The sequence below is a fragment of the Portunus trituberculatus genome, chromosome 42 (genome assembly GCF_017591435.1).
Source record: "Portunus trituberculatus isolate SZX2019 chromosome 42, ASM1759143v1, whole genome shotgun sequence".
NCBI lineage: Eukaryota > Metazoa > Arthropoda > Malacostraca > Decapoda > Portunidae > Portunus > Portunus trituberculatus.
Genome location: NC_059296.1, coordinates 28583887 through 28601368, shown reverse-complemented (window position 1 = coordinate 28601368; position 17482 = coordinate 28583887). Strand labels below are relative to the sequence as shown.

Sequence of the window (17482 nt, the reverse complement as noted above, 5' to 3'; positions counted from 1 at the left end):
CGCCGCCAGGAGCCAAAGGTCCCCTCGGTCGCCCATTCTTGGCTGGAGGAAGTTGAAGCACAAAGAAAGCCATAAAGGAAAGGAATGTGCGAGAATAGAGGAGGCGAGGGTATCTGACAGAAACGGTCAGTGTTCCCGCTCACAGGCACTCAGACTCAGCCACCACAGCACAGCAAACTACACCAACTACACCCTGAGCTCCGGTCTGGGGCGGGTCGCGTCCTCGGAGCAGACAAATAGTTGTTTCAACAGAAATATAGAAAATCACATTCGGCCTCGAGAAATGTCTCCTTCATGGCAGGTCTCCAAAGATAACATGTCGAAAAAGCTGGACGAAGATGATAGTGAATCCTGCCGTCCGGAGAACCTAATGGAGAAATGTGTGAATGGTGGCGCAGTGTGCAAGGCGCCGGAAGGCAGTGACAGTGCCAAGGCGACACCAGGTAGTGACATGTGCGGTGGCCATAAAGGGACGGTGGTGAGTCACGTGCGGGAGTGGGCGGGCGTGGAGGGAGAGGGAGAATATGACGGGGAATTGTGTATAAATGAAAAGAACGATGGAGATGTAATAGAGACGCTATTAACTGACGATGCATTCCAAGACAACAGGCGTCTGGAGGAGGCGCGGAGGACCCGGGAGCGAGAGCCATGGCTGCGCTCCGCTCTGGCCTACAGTCTGAGGGTGCCACAGTGCCCCAGGAACGAGGTGGTTGTGCTTGCCCTCGGGGTGGACCAGTACGTGGAGGAAGTATTTCGATTCCTGGACCAAGCTGGATCAGGGAAGGTCGGGGTGGAGGATTTTCACGCCTTGTGTCGAGTCTTGGGCTTGGAGGACGAGGGAGTGAAGAACGAGGGACAAAAATGCCGATGCTTGGGCTCGACCTTGACGTTGCTCGGTTCTCTGAACGACTCTGCCGCCAGTGACACGGTGGCGGAGGCTCCCTGTGCCGCTCACCTCAGCTTCAGGGAGTTCCGGGAGAGGCTGTGTGAAGTGTTCATACGCAACGCTGATGCTCACAGTCTGCTGTCCCTTGGGGCTCGCAGACCCATCAATGCTCCCCTTGTAAACTCGGTGGTCAGCGTCCAGCGTCGGTATGAAGTACTGGAGGCCATCTCACGCAAGTTGGCTGAGGTGACGGCGCGCCTTAAGTGTGAAGAGGAGAGGCTAAAAGATGAAAGCAGCGAACCGGTGTGTGGCAAATGTCAACAAATGATTCATGTCGACAGCAACTCAAACATCTCGCCGCGTCCTCGGCATGTTGAAGTCTCATTCCTCCAGTGGCAAGTTCTTCTTCAGCAACAGGAATTACAGTGTCTGCGGGAGGTGATTGATGACCTGCGTGTTGCCCTACAGAGCTCAGATGCAGAGAACCTTGCGTTGCAGGTGCAGGCCCTGAAGCTTGCCCGCTGGCGGCAGGGAGTGTCCCTCCAAGACTTATCGTTGACTGACGAAGAGGACACCATCGACAACCTGCTACAGCAACTGGCAGATTTGGGTTCTCAGTCCATGCTTGCTGCCCCTCCATCACAGCCTCAAAAGACGAAGGAAAAACCTGCTCCCTCTCCAGACACTGAGCGATCAACAGCTCCCAAGCGTGACCCGCCTGGCAAAACCTTCCCGTCAGGTGACACCTCCCTGGAGGATGAACTGCAGGCCACTTATGAGGCACTGCAGACAGCGAGGGAGCAGCAAGAGGCCACGCAGGCTGACCTACAGCAGACTGTGAGTCAGCTTCAGCAGCGAGAAGCTGAGCTTAAGAAAGTAGAGAGCAGCCTCGAAACAGCTCAGTCTGCCCTGGGTCAAGCACACGCTGACAATCTTAACCTGGTGACGGAGATGGCGGAGGCACGCACCAGCCTGCAGGACAGTCACTCCAGGTTGGCTGAGGCGCTGAACGAGCTGCAGCAGGCCAAAGACATCATAATGCAGAAGGAAAAGCACCTGGAGGAGACGCAACTCCGGCTGGACCAACTTAAGGATTCCAAGTAAGTAACCACAAACTGCTGATGCATCACCCCGGGCAGTGCTCCAGTGCTTCTCTCATCTCCGTCCCTCACACCTTTGCTACACACATCACTTCCTCATTCTAGTCTCTCATCGCATATATTCAACACACATTTTTTATTTCATTCATTCTTCTTGACTACGCCTTTGAGATTAATATTTGCCCCATGAACCAGCAAGGCCGCGTGTTATTAGTAAACAGAACCAGTCAAGGCGACAAAGAAAACATTTTTGCCTCTTTCTTCGTATATTATATACCTCCCAGTTTTCCTCCTGCGAGAGAGAGAGAGAGAGAGAGAGAGAGAGAGAGAGAGAGAGAGAGAGAGAGAGAGAGAGAGAGAGAGAGAGAGAGAGAGAGAATCAGTAATCTTTCAGTATACGTAAAAAAGTATCAGAAGAAATTGTACTAAACGATTGTAAAGATAGAAAAGCTCAAACAGAATTTCAGGTAACCTTAGGAATACACCCTTAGAGCGCACACACACACACACACACACACACACACACACACACACACTCGGAGGAACATTATACTTTTTCGACGCAACAGTGAGTTTTCTCCATATATGTCAAAACGCTTCGGGTCAAAACCATGCCAAGTCGTCCCACCATCCACCTCCATCCCTCCCTCCCTCAGTCCCTCCTGTTCCCTCCTGCCTGCCTGCCTGCCTGCCTGCCTGCCCGTGACCTCTCCACTGGTCATAGAAGTGGAGGGGGAGAGAGGGAAGGGAAGGATGGGAGATGGGAAAGGAGGGAGGGACAGAGAGAGGAAGAAAGGGAGGGGGGGAGGAGGGGCCAGGCAGTCTCTTTGTTTGCCGCCATAGTAATTTTAGTGGAATGAAGTCTACACACACACACACACACACACACACACACACACACACACACACACACACACACACACACACACACACACTCTCTCTCTCTCTCTCTCTCTCTCTCTCTCTCTCTCTCTCTCTCTCTCTCTCTCCTTCACCTGACCTGACCTCAGAAAAACGCAGGTATCCCAGGAATCCTGATTTGACCCTTGGGGCCAACCCACAGTGTCCAGCGACCACCGTCAACACCTTGATTTAAACAAGAGAGAGAGAGAGAGAGAGAGAGAGAGAGAGAGAGAGAGAGAGAGAGAGAGAGAGAGAGAGAGAGAGAGAGAGAGAGAGAGAATATTACATTACATTCAGTAGTGTGTGTGTGTGTGTGTGTGTGTGTGTGTGTGTGTGTGTGTGTGTGTGTGTGTGTGTGTGTGTGTGTGTGTGTGTGCGCGCGCCCTGTTAGTAGGTATGTTCGCACTTTCATATCGTTCTGCACTGGGACGCTGCTAACGGTGCATCAGCCTTCCCATTCTCATGCTCTACAAATGAAGAGGTAACCAATCTGCAGCTGATTGTTCTTCCTTTGTGTTTTTTGGTACTGTCTTCGCATGAACGACTCTCGCACTAGAATTCTCACGCAAAGTAAAATCCACTCAAACAATAACCAGTGGAACGGCTGATGGTTCGTGCACCTGTTGTTAGTTAATTAGTGATTCTGGTAGTGTTGCCCGCAGGCCCGCCACACCTGCCCGCCATGCCCAAGGCCGCGGGGCGCACCTGTTGCTTTGCACAGAGGTATGAGGGTGGTGAGGGTGCCGCTGAAACACCTGCAGCTTAGACGATTAGGTTCCAACGGATAATGCTTTCTCCGGGGCGCCTCACAGGGTTTGCTCGCTCAGTGCGGGGCCGGCATGGTGGGATTACACGCTCCTCGCACTTCTGACGGTGAAATCTGAGGCGTGATGCAGATGTCCTCCCGGGGCTGGCTGGGAACGAGGCTTTGTGAGTGGGTAAGGTCGGACTGATCCACAACAATGGTGGGTGATGATTGGCAGCCAACCAGCCTGTACTGCCTCCACGGTGCACTGCCTCACAGCCTGCCGCGGACGCTCGAGAAAAAAGAACGATAATGAAAAAATACGCCGTGGTAGCGTGGCGTTGGGTTACCGGCGGCGAGTGTATACCTAGGGTGTAATGTGAGGAAGCTCAGGAAAACAAGACGATTGTGCTCAGACATTCAGCCTTCAAAGAAAGGCGACTCTACTGACTGATAGGGTGCGCAGACACACACACACACACACACACACACACACACACACACACACACACACACACACACACACACACAAGAAAAAAAACTATTAAATAAAACTGACTTAACGGCGCATTTGCCTCCTCCCAAGGCTCCTCCTCCTCCTCCTCCTCCATTCCTTGCCCACCTCCCAGAATCCTCACCGCCTCCCCATCACCCTTGATAAGCCCACCGAGGGACACCTGACGTCATTCGCATGCTTGGTACGTGGACGTCTCTGAGGCTGCAACGAGGCAGGACTTAATGTGAGGTAGTGCTTGGCTGACCAGGTGTGTGTGTGTGTGTGTGTGTGTGTGTGTGTGTGTGTGTGTGTGTGTGCGCCTCACCTCGCTATCTCTTCGTGTTCTTGATCTAACGCCTGCCGGTTTGTGAACACTTTACCAGCCAGCACCCGTTACCTGTTGTGTGTGTGTGTGTGTGTGTGTGTGTGTGTGTGTGTGTGTGTGTGTGTGTGTGTGTGTGTGTGTGTGTGTGTGTGTGTGTGTGTTCTTTTTTGTGTATATCTCCGTTTAAGGTACACACTTGCTCGTTTAATCAGACCGCGCTGTATAATTTCCCTGCATTCTCAGATTTTCTATTGTGTTCCATATGCTCTCTCTCTCTCTCTCTCTCTCTCTCTCTCTCTCTCTCTCTCGGGACAGGGGTGGGAATATTTTTTGGCGGAAGAAGCAGCGAGTATCTTTCGTAACCCTAACAGGCGTCATGTGACCTTACTGTTCCGGCCTCTTAACCGACTCAATTAAACTCTCTCTCTCTCTCTCTCTCTCTCTCTCTCTCTCTCTCTCTCTCTGGTATCAATGACGGCCTCACAGACTTTATCTTCCTCACGCGCAGACAACGGGAGGGTGGTGGGAAGCCTTGTCCTATATTACGTGGGCCAGTCAGTCAGTCACCTTGTCCTGTTTCCCGGCTATAGCGAACCGGAGGAATGCACTGTTGGTGATCTGAATACCTAAACGTGGCCTTTCCCGAGTCCATTATCCCTTCCTTTGTTTATCTTTTGGTCAGGAAGTCTCAATGGGATAATAATATTTTGCATCCATAAATGTAACCTTTAGAATATCACGTGTACAAGCAAGAACAGAGGGAGAAGTGTGAGGGAGTTAGCTAGCGAATACAAAATGTGAAATGCAATACCACATTAAACCAAGGCAGGAAAGTAAACGTGGTGTCGGTAAATCAGCATTCACAGCAGCTGGTATTATAATAACGGTAAATATTTAGAGAAGGAAGAAAGGGAAGGCGTGGAGTAAGAGATAAAGGCTAAGTGGAGGAGAGATTTAGAGGCGTCTAGTGAAGTGGAGAAGAGCAATATGGGACAGATGAAGAGGCTGGAGCTGCTGCATGGGGGAGGTGAACGAGCTAGAGCAGGAGGGCAATATGAGAATCGAGGAAGTTAAAATGTGAAAGGCACGTAGTCAGAAACGCGTAACTCTCCCACTACCACTGTTTTCAAATGTCGCAGAGAGGATTACCCGTGTTCTCAAGAGTGTTTCCCCAGTTAATGATGTAGAAATCTTGTTAACTCCTTCAAAACTTAGACATATTTTTAACTTAAGATTTGTGTACGATTAGACCATTTTATTGGCATTAGGAAGGGTCTATGGAGGTGAGATTAATATCTAGAGACTTAGACACATTTTTACCTTGAGATTTGTGTACAATTAGACCATTTTTATTGATATTAGGAAGGGTCTATGAAGGTGAGATTAATAGCTAGAGTCTTCACTATTTCTCCAGTTAATAAAGTAGAAATCTTGTTAACTCTTTCACCTCTGGGACACATTTTTACCTTGAGATTTGTGTACGATTAGACCATTTTCATGACATTAGGAAAGATATATGGAGGTGAGATTAATAACCAGAGTCTTCACTATTTTAATCCCACCACATGAGTTTCTGAAGCAGTATAAAATCAAACAAATAGTAAGCAGAATGACTATGAAAACGCGTCATGGTACTGAAGGGTTTAAACTATCCCTAAAACCGTAAAAATGCCCTTCAGAACCAGTGTAACATTAAGGAGAGCGTTTAGACGGCAGTGGAGATCCGGGGGAGGGGTTGAGGATGCGGTCCGTAGCAAGGGGGAGGAAAGGTTAAGGGTAAGGAAGGAAAAGGACGGGGGGGGGGGGAAAGGATGTACTGCAAGTCCTTTTTTCCTCACTTTCCCTCACTGAGTACCTCCATGTTTACGCTTGGAAGGAGGCTCAAAAAGGCGTGTAGGAGGATGGGATGACACACACACACACACACACACACACACACACACACACACACGTCTCTCTCTCTCTCTCTCTCTCTCTCTCTCTCTCTCTCTCTCTCTCTCTCTCTCTCTCTCTCTCTCGCTTTCTCTTCCTCAGTGATAATTTATAAAGAGCAAAGACTTGTTATTTTATTCTCATCCTTTTTTCCCTCGACTTCCTGATGCAGAGAGAGAGAGAGAGAGAGAGAGAGAGAGAGAGAGAGAGAGAGAGAGAGAGAGAGAGAGAGAGAGAGAGAGAGAGAGAAAGAGTCCCTTCCTCCCCCTCCCCCCTATAAGCTCCTCTCACCCTCCCTCTCCTAACAAAGTAAACAAGCACTCTACTCCCTTTCATTATTATGGTAGTCTGGCAGGTCCTCCTCCTCCTCCTCCTCCTCCTCCTCTTCTTATTCTCTACTTCCTCCCCCTCCACCTTCCTATAACCCTCTTCTTCGTCATCTTTTCACTCCTCATATTCTCCTCCTCCTCCTCCTCCTCCTCCTCCTAAGAGTACGTGCATTCAACACTACTACAAGCAAAGAACAGACAAGTTAATCCGGTTTACAACGCATGAATTAAGGTGAAAACTGCAGAACATAAAAGGAACACACACACACACACACACACACACACACACACACACACACACACACACACACACACACACACAACGGTTCCTCATGCCTGCTAAAATGTTCTCCATAAATGTGTCTGTTTTTAAAAGGACTGCAGAGTGTGTGTGTGTGTGTGTGTGTGTGTGTGTGTGTGTGTGTGTGTGTGTGTGTGTGTGTGTGTGTGTGTGTGTGTGTGTGTGTGTGTTTCATTCATTAAGGGAAGGAGAAAGAGAGTGAGTGAGACTTTGCATACATATTTACTTACATACATACATACATACATACATACATACAAAGTAATCAAAATAATAATAGTAATCAATTAAAACGGTAAAAAAAACAAGTGGAAGTGAAAATAATTGAAACTAAAATGAAGAACCGATGGAATTAAGACAACGAGAGAGAGAGAGAGAGAGAGAGAGAGAGAGAGAGAGAGAGAGAGAGAGAGAGAGACTTGAATCGCACGAAGACGGACGACAAAAAAGTAAACAATATGCTAACTGGTGGTGGTGGTGATGGTGGTGGTGGTGGTGGTGCTTGGGATGATTCATAAACCCGTTCCAAATAAGGTCGCAGATTCACTTCACCCATGCACTGCCGGGTTAACTTTCTACCTCTTAAGGGCTGATAGTGCCACTGATAAGGCGAGGTGTACAGATAAGGAAGGTAACAGCAGGTGAGGCAGTGATATACGCTCCAACCCCCCCATCTCCCTCTCCATCTTCCTCACTGACTCTCTTCCTTTCTCACGCCTTTACGTCCTTGTCCTTTCATCCCTCGCATCGTTTTCTAGAGGCCTGTATTCTGAAACACTGTGCTCTCTCACCATCACTGCTTTCCAAAGGCTCTAGTTGAAGATACTCGTATTTTTAACCCCTTCAGTACTAGGACACATTTTTTACCCGAGTTTTGTGTGCGATTAGACTATTTTGTTGACGTAGGAAGGGTCAGTGGAGATCAAAAGATTAATGGTCACAGTCTTCACTATTTTAATCCCTCACTTGAGTTTCTGAAGTTGTATAAAATCACCAAATAGTAAGCAGAATGAATATGAAAACGCGTCATGTTACTGATGGGGTTAACTCTTACAGTACTGGGACACATCTTTACCTTGAGTTTTGTGTACAATTAGGCTATTTTATTGATATAGAAAGGGTTTATGGAGGTTGGGAGATTAATGGCCACAGTCGTCACTATTTTAATCTCCCACATGAATTTCTGAAGCTGTATAAAATCACCAAATAGTAAGCAGAATGAATATGAAAACGCGTCATGTTACTGATGGGGTTACGAGTATTTTCATGGTTCTGGTGATAGATTGGCAAGATTTCTAGTTTATTAAAAGAAGAAACTATATTGAAAACCCAGCTAGTTGTTTCTGTGGCCTTGGAGAATTGTTGTAGAGAGACGGGAAGGTGTTATGGTAGTGAAGGGGTTATGAGTACTTTTATAGCCCTGGTGATAGATTGGTGATATTTCTAGTTTATTAACCCTTTCAACACTGGGACACATTTTTACCTTCAGAAATATGTACGATTAAACCATTTTATTGACACCAGGAAGGATCTATGGAATTCAAAAGATTAATGGCCACAGTCTTCACTATTTTAATCCCACACATAAGTTTCTGAAGCTGTATAAAATCACCAAATAGTAAGGACAGTGAATATGAAAACACGTCATGGTACTGAAGGGGGTTAAAAGGAGTAACTGTCTTGAAAACCCAGCTAGTTGTTTCTGTGGCCTTGGAAAACCATTGTAGTGAGAGAGGATGGCATTTGTGAAAACAGTCAGTCTTCTTTCTTTTGCTTTCCTTCCTTCTCGTTTTCTCTCGCCTTCCCTTCCGTGACATGACGCATCCCTCTTAATCGTGCTTTTTGTTGATCTCTTTAACTTTAACGTCTTTCTTGGTAACGTCTCTCTCTCTCTCTCTCTCTCTCTCTCTCTCTCTGAATACGTTAAACATTTTTAACCAACCTCCTCAAATTTTTGGTGTATTTCTTTCTCTTCCACATTCCCACGCGTTCGTTTGCTTATTTTTAAACTCTCTCTCTCTCTCTCTCTCTCTCTCTCTCTCTCTCTCTCTCTCTCTCTCTCTCTCTCTCTCTCTCTCTCTCTCACACACACACACACACACACACACACACACACACACACACATGGTTAATCGCTTTTCAGAGTTGCCCCGCCAATGTGTGTGGCATCCTACTCCTCCTCCTATTCCTCCTGCTCCTCCTTTCCTCCTCCTCCTGCTCCTCCTCCTCCTCCTGCTGTGGTCTCAAGTGATGACAGCAATGATGGTGATGATCGTGACAGACGGTTATGGTGAAGCGAGTAAATACAATCATTACTGCTATTCTATCCAGCGTCTCTTGTTATGCCGTGGTGGTCTACTTTCTTCATACCGGCTTCATCAAATCACGCTTCAATATACTGTTATTTTTTTTTCGGATGACTCTCTCTCTCTCTCTCTCTCTCTCTCTCTCTCTCTCTCTCTCTCTCTCTCTCTCCCATACCTTTTAATCTTATCTCTTGCCTCTTTCCTCTCCACTTCTTCCTCCTTCTCCTCTCTCTCTCTCTCTCTCTCTCTCTCTCTCTCTCTCTCTCTCTCTCTCTCTCTCTCTCTCTCTCTCTCTCTCCTTTCTTCCTCATATCTTTTAGCCACATCTTACGCCTCCTTCCTCTCCACCTCCTCTTCCTCCTCCTTCTCCTTCTTCGTGCACACACATGTTGAAATTCCGTCTCCTTCTCTTTCTCCTCCACTACCACTACTTCCTCCTTCTCTTCCTCCTTCTCATCTTCCTTATCTCCTTTTCCTCTTCTTCTCCTCAACCGTCTCTCCTTCCTCTTCTTCCCCTCCTCCCATCGCTTTCTGGAGTATCATTTTTTTTTTCTCTTCTTCTCCCTAGATGCACTGGGGCGGGATGAGCAGTGTAGCCAGATAGACGTCTCACTTTCTCTCTGGTGTCTGTTCCCGTCTTACTTACGCAGTTTCCACTCGTAGAAAGTCGCCATTAGATGCTTACATATTTATACACAGCGAGTCTCTGGTTTTAGTCTCATTCATTCATTCATACATACATACTACACGAGATGAAAGATTGGATAGATAAAGAGGAGAGAGGGAGAGAGAGAGAGAGAGAGAGAGAGAGAGAGAGAGAGAGAGAGAGAGAGAGAGAGAGAGAGAGAGAGAGAGAGAGAGAGGAAAAACAACTAAAGATAAGTAAAAAGGAGGACAAGCAGATGAACTGTTAATGATAAGGTTAATGTTCGGCTTGCTCTCTCTCTCTCTCTCTCTCTCTCTCTCTCTCTCTCTCTCTCTCTCTCTCAAGTGTGTGTGTGTGTGTGTGTGTACAAGAAATTACACCTGGTCTAGTTAATGCTGTTGTTTTTTGCTGTCTTTCTCTTTTTGCATGTATTTTTTTTTTCTCCCTCTATTTTGTCGCTGCCGTCGTCTGCGTGTACTCAGGAATAATTATTTAAGCACGCGGTGGAGGATGGTAGTGATGGTGGTGGTGGTGGTGGTGGTGGAAGTCATTAAACACACGATGGGGTAATTGCAGCTTTCCCTTCACTCGTCCCTGTGGTTAAGGAGTGATCTCACCTTGATTACCTGACGGAGGTTTGATTTACCTGGCCGTAATGACTCCTGCAAGACCACCCTCGAGTGCCAAACAGGGGAAGGACGGGAGAGAGAGAGAGAGAGAGAGAGAGAGAGAGAGAGAGAGAGAGAGAGAGAGAGAGAGAGGTGACACGGGAGAGAAAGGAGGCAGGGAGGGTGGCTGTGGGGTGACGGTCCTGTGTGCGGTGTGAGTTAGGACAAGGGCAGGTGTGTGGCGGCTCAGGTGTGGCTAAGGTGATTGATAATTAGTGTGTGCGTGGCGGCCCTCTGGTGCGCGCAGGATTACAGGGTTAAAGACAAGGACAGTGACGTAAGGTTTCCATGTCCGTATTAAGTTACCTGCGCATCCTCTCTCTTTCTTTCTCTCTCTCTCTCTCTCTCTCTCTCTCTCTCTCTCTCTCTCTCTCTCAAGCGTCTTTTTCTGCAATTCCTTATCACGTTATGCATTAAAATATGCTATACTTTATATCATCGTAATGTGAAGTTTATATGTGGACTCTCTCTCTCTCTCTCTCTCTCTCTCTCTCTCTCTCTCTCTCTCTCTCTCTCTCTCTCTCTGAAGCGTCTTATTTTTACAGCCTCTTATCAGGTTATACTTTAAAATGTGCCATATTTTATAATATTGTAATGTTAAATTTATATGTGGACGTCACCCACCACTCTCTCTCTCTCTCTCTCTCTCTCTCTCTCTCTCTCTCTCTCTCTCTCTCTCTCTCTCTCTCTCTCTCTCTCTCTCTCTCTCTCTCTCTCTCTCTCTCTCTCTCTCTCTCTCTCTCTCTCTCCTCTTCCACCTCAAGGGCCTCTGCTGTCCTCGCTCCCTCTCAGCCACCCCTTCTCCTGACTCCAATAGAATGATAAGTATTCTATCAGCATATTAATTATATTCCCTTCCTGAAGTGTCTGAAGGGCTCTCCTGTCAGCTCTCTCTCCCTTTCTTTCTCCCTCTCTCTGTCTCCCTCTCTCTCTCTCTCTCTCTCTCTCTCTCTCTCTCTCTCTCTCTCTCAAATGCATTTTCAGGTACTCATTAATATCTGTCTCTCCAACTCTCCTCAACCTTTCGTTCTTACCCCCTCTCTCTCCCTTCCCTTCCTCCTTCATTACCCTCTCCTCCTTCACTCATGTCCCTATCCCTCCCTTACCATCCCTTCCTACTCCCCTTCCTCCCTTCCTTCCTCACCAGCCTCTGGTTCGTCCCCTCTACCTTTTCGTTCCTCCTTCCTTCCCTCCCTCCCGTCTCCTTCTGCTTCCTTTCATCGATGTCCTCCTCCTCTTACCGCTATCTCAACATCTTTTGGACCTCCCAGAGTGTGTCTTCAAGAGGGCAGGGAGAGAGAAGGGCCTGGAGGAAGAGAGGCAGTGGATGGTGAGAGGAGTGAGGGAAGAGGAGGACGGTGGAATGTAAGAGGTTCAGGAATGATGCTTTCGCTGTATTGAAGTGGCGAGTCTTATTAGTACTGGTGGGAATGCTGGTTATGGAAGTGGTACTGGTTGGTGAGTGTTTTGTTGCTGTAGTTTGGGGAGTATGTGAGAAATAGGAAGGATATGTGTGTGCTAGTGTATACTATAACAACAACTATTACAACAACAGCAACAACCACTACTACTACTACTACTACTACTACTTCTATAACTAAGACTATAACACTAACTCAACTGCTTCTACTACTACTACTACTACTACTACTACTACTACTACTACTACTACTACTACTACTACTACTACTACTACTACTACTACTACTACTACTACTACTACTACTACTACTACTACTACTACTACTACTACTACTACTACTACTACTACTACTACTACTACTACTACTACTACTACTGCATCAATTCCACTGCACTACTACTACTACTACTACTACTACTACTACTACTACTACTACTACTACGTTTATGCCACTACCACCACTATCATTACTACAATACCAACACAACAACCACTATTACTACCGGTACCACTACCCCCACTAGTACCACCACCATGAAAGCGTTGCCACTGTTGTAAGACTCACAGTGGCCAGCATCACGTGTTCCTCGTCCCGGCTAATGAAGGAGGTGATGGCTGACAGAGTGAGGCCCGAGGGAGGTGGTACAGTATGAGATGGGCGCAAGTTCAGGTTCCAATCCCGCTAACAAACTTACTCGACTCTTTCACCACTCCAGCTTCTCCTTTACCCTTTCAGTACCATGACGCATTTTCATATTCATTCTGCTTACTATTTGGCGATTTTACACAGCTTCAGGAACTTATGTGGGGATTAAAATAGTGAAGACTCAGGCCAGTAATCTTCTGAACTCCATAGAGCCTTGCTAATGTAAATAAAATCGTCTAATCATACACAAAATTCATGGTAAAAAAGCGTCTCAGTAGGGAATAAATTAATCTCAACGAGTTCACTGCTACACGATTTTCTGTGTATAACTTTCCTATAACTTTTAGACACTTATTTTTTTGTATTGCTGTTATGAAGCAGAGAAAAGACTAAATCACATCTCGTTCCTATGTCTTGTTTCTTTGTGGGTAAATCCTCCAAACGTTCCTATTGCTATTCTTTCCTTCTCATAATTACCTTTAACTTTTAGAGATTGGTTTTTGTTATTACAGTTTCTAAACACTCGTTCAAGGGGGAAGTTTCAAGACACTTATCCTCTCTTTTTTCTATTATTTTATCTGACATCTCTAAAGGAAGTGGCAATCAGTGGTGGTATCTATGTATTTAATTTTTTTTTTGCTCTCCTTGGACAATATGCTTCTCCTTTTTTCTTTCTTTATTCATTCATTATTATTTATTTATTTATTTTGGTTATATGTAGGTTTATATACATGATCCGTGACTTTTCGCCTCTTCCTCTTGGAATATGCAATAATTTTCAACGCTGTTTTTAATATTTTTTTTTGCTATTCTTGGACAATGACACATAAAAAGAGAGGGACAAAATTATTCCCTACTTTCCTTGTTTCTTTATATCAATACTAACATTTTTTTACTACGCTCTGAATGTTGAAAAGTTTTGAAAAGACACAACAGGAAAGAGAAAACCGATCGAATAAATAAAATAATCCAAATCGTGTAGGTTATCTAAAAATTGTCTAAAAAATAAAACTGTAGCAATTTCCATATTGTTAACAGCTCTGACAAGATTAAAAAACACATTCCGTAACATAAACACACGATATCTCGGTACTTTTGCCCACTCCACCTCCCATTCGCCTCTTTGTAGCGCCGCTTACCATAAAAACACCGTATTGACCCACTACATTTCATTACTTTTACCCATTACATCTAAAATCACCTCTGTGCCGCTCGCTTACCGTAAAATTCCACAAACTTCACTGCGCAGTAAGGGAAGCGGACCACCAGGAAGAGGGAGAGAGATTAATATGGGTTATAAATATGCCTATTAGAGGGATTAGCGCATGACTTACCACTTCCACGCGCCTACACATCCTGCCCCTCTGCGTGGAAATGCGAAAAATTGAACCTTCGTGTATGTAGCAAAAAACTAAGGGTAGGAGAGTTAAATATGGCTGTAAAAATACCTGTTAGTGCTATTTATGTATTGCGTATTACTTTTACCGACTCTACGTGAAATTGAGGAGACAAGCTTTGATGTGGGGACGGATAAGAGGGAGTGTGAGTTTGATATACGACAAAAAAATACATGTCAGAATAAATATCAAACAACGAAACATACAAGTCCTGATAAGTGAATGAACAAACAAATATATAAAGTAGTAAGGGAGGAAAGTTAAGAAGAAAATAAAATACATTATGAAAAGGAGAAAAAAAAGGTACACACACACACACACACACACACACACACACACACACACACACACACACACACACACACACACACACACACACACACACAATAAACAAAACACGAAGTACTTTTCCAAATCAGCAAAACATGTAAACGACCTCACACACACAGGAATGCAGGATGTAAGTAAAAAAAAAAAAGGAAAAAAAGAAAAGAAAAGAAGAGGAGGAGAGAGGAGGGAGGAGAGAGAGTGAGAGTAAACACACCACACAACAAACACTACTAATATACACTACCACACCCACCACACCCACCACCACCACACACTGTATATCACACAGCGCCCTAGAAACCTGCAGTCCATCCTTCTCCCCTTCTGTCGTATGCCATTCACGAGCGTCAGAGGGAAGGAAGAAGGAAATGAAGGGAAGGGAGGCATGTATGGGTGATGTATGGCAGTGATGGTGATGGGGTGACGTATGGTGTGCTTAATTAGACCATCTGCCCTCCTTCCCTTCCATAACAGCCAAACTCTGACCACCTGCGGCCTCTCCTTCCCCCTCCCTCTCCCTCCATTCTTCTCTCCCCCTTCGTCCTCTACTTCTGCGGGTAGTGTAATGTTGTTAGGAGTGTTAGTCAAGTTAGCTGTGTGTATAGGAAGAGTATACAGGGAGAAAGGTGAGAACTGTTGACTGACTAACTGACTCTCTCTCTCTCTCTCTCTCTCTCTCTCTCTCTCTCTCTCTCTCTGGTACTGTTTTTGGGTGTCAATCTGATTATGTTGATAGGGAGAAAGGTCAGCATTCTCTCTCTCTCTCTCTCTCTCTCTCTCTCTCTCTCTCTCTCTCTCTCTCTGTGTGTGTGTGTGTCTGTCTCTCTCTCTCTATCTATATATCTATTTCTATCTCTCCTATTGTGTGTGTGTGTGTGTGTGTGTGTGTGTGTGTGTGTGTGTGTGTGTGTTAGCAGTGAAGTGGTGATGGATGGCCCGCAGTTATGTGTACACGTCTACGCACACACGATGGCCGGATAGGGAGAAGGTGCTCACGTCAGCTGCTTCTGTAAGTGTTGTTGTGAGGACAGCTGATATGTAGGGACGCGAGAGAGAGAGAGAGAGAGAGAGAGAGAGAGAGAGAGAGAGAGAGAGAGAGAGAGAGAGAGAGAGAGAGAGAGAGACTACCTAGCATAACACTCCAAGAACGCGTGCCCTCACTCCTGTTACCCCTTTTCCTACTCTCTCTCTCTCTCTCTCTCTTACCCTTTCCTTTTAAATAATCCCTCCCCCCCTCCTCCCTTTCCTCCTTTCTCTGTTCCTTCCTTCCTTTCTCCACTCCTCTCTTGACCTCACTGCACGTGCCCTTCTCTACACCTCCTTTCCTCCTCCTCCTCCTCCTCCTCCTCCTCCTCCTCCTCCTCCTCTTCCACCCCCTCATCTCATTTTGTTCTCCACTTACACACATACACACACACACACACACACAGAGAGAGAGAGAGAGAGAGAGAGAGAGAGAGAGAGAGAGAGAGAGAGAGAGAGAGAGAGAGAGAGAGAGAGAGAGAGAGAGAGAGAGAGAGAGAGAGCGTAACATGACAAAGAGCCACAAGATAAAATCAGTGCAAATGGGAGGGAGGAATCCAGTCATTAATTTAGGTTAGTGTGATAACAAGTATTACAGTCGCAAGTAGAGCCATCCCTTCCTTCCTCAACTGGCCATCTGTTGTTGCCTACTGCTGCCCATACACCCCCTTCCATCCTATCCCTCTCCCTCTCTCCCTCTCCCTCTTTCCCTCAGCCGGGCATCCGCGTTAAGCCAGTTTAGTAATCGGCCGGGTGGAGCCTGTTTACGACTAGCCCTGCCCCTTGTTACTTTGAGGGTGTCCTGTGCCGCTCTAGGGAGAAGGAGGAGGAGGAGGAGGAGGAGGAGGAGGAGGGAATGAGAGGCAAGGATGAAATGACTAACGGATGAAAGCAAAGAGAGAGAGAGAGAGAGAGAGAGAGAGAGAGAGAGAGAGAGAGAGAGAGAGAGAGAGAGAGAGAGAGAGGTCACACACTGCCGCCACCTAACACCAAGCGGAAGTAGGGACAAGGCAGGACGTATGGGAGGAGAGGAGGAGGAGGAGGAGGAGGAGGAGGAGGAGGAGGAGAGAAGAGGGAAAGAAGAAGAGAGGAAGAGGGAAGTGACCTGCACACGTCCACATCAACCTTTGTCTTTGGCCTCAAGTCCTTCACTATTGTTTGTTTTGCAAGTGTGTGTGTGTGTGTGTGTGTGTGTGTGTGTGTGTGTGTGTGTGTGTGTGTGTGTGTGTGTGTGTGTGTGTGTGTGTGTGTGTGTATCAGCAAAAGGGCAAGAGTACAAATAATGTAAAAAAAAAAAAGATCTAAAACCAGGAAGAAACTAATGCACTGCGCTCTCCACCATTATCAGATAGAGACAATCATCACTTATCAAAACACGTAAAAGAGGGAAGCAAAAAAAGAACACACACACACACACACACACACACACACACACACACACACACACACACACACACACACACACACACACACACACACACACACAGCAATCATTATACTTTATTCCTCCTCCTTCTCTTCTCCTCCTCCTCCTCCTCCTTGTCCCGACCTTCCCACAAGAACACGTATGAGTAAAACCTTCAGAATGCAGAGCCACGCCCCTGGTAGGACGCGACCTTGCTTGTCTAACCCTAACTACTACACTGCAGGGACACATTACTCAAAATAGCAACACACACACGGACACACATGCACAGACACGCACAGACACACACACATGCACAGACACACACAGACACACACTACAGTACTTTTCAGCGCACCTCGATCCTTCTTAGCACAAACATTACTCAGATTTTCAGTCAAATATTAAGTAAACCTTCTTTCCATTCATATATACAAGCAGCAATAAAGGTCCGTATTCAGAACCGCTTTGCTCTCTCACCACGACTATATTCCAAGGCCATAGAGATGATTGGCGAGGTTTTCAAGAGTATTTCTCCAGTTAAAACGTAGAAATCTTGTCATTGTGCCTTTAAAACCGTAAAAAACACCTTAAAAACTCGTGAAAATTTAAATAAACCCT

The 17482-nt window shown here is 46.2% G+C and overlaps 1 protein-coding gene across 2 annotated transcripts in view; it reads left to right on the top strand.

The window, feature by feature from the left end:
- LOC123517661 overlaps positions 1–17482 on the top strand; it is a 65666-nt gene that overhangs the window by 7281 nt on the left and 40903 nt on the right. For both annotated transcript variants that reach the window (XM_045277978.1, XM_045277977.1), the window contains exon 2: positions 1–1986. This exon is cut by the window's left edge and continues 177 nt beyond it. In XM_045277978.1, the coding sequence (XP_045133913.1) occupies positions 1–1986 (1986 nt within the window). The remainder of the gene's footprint in view (positions 1987–17482) is intronic.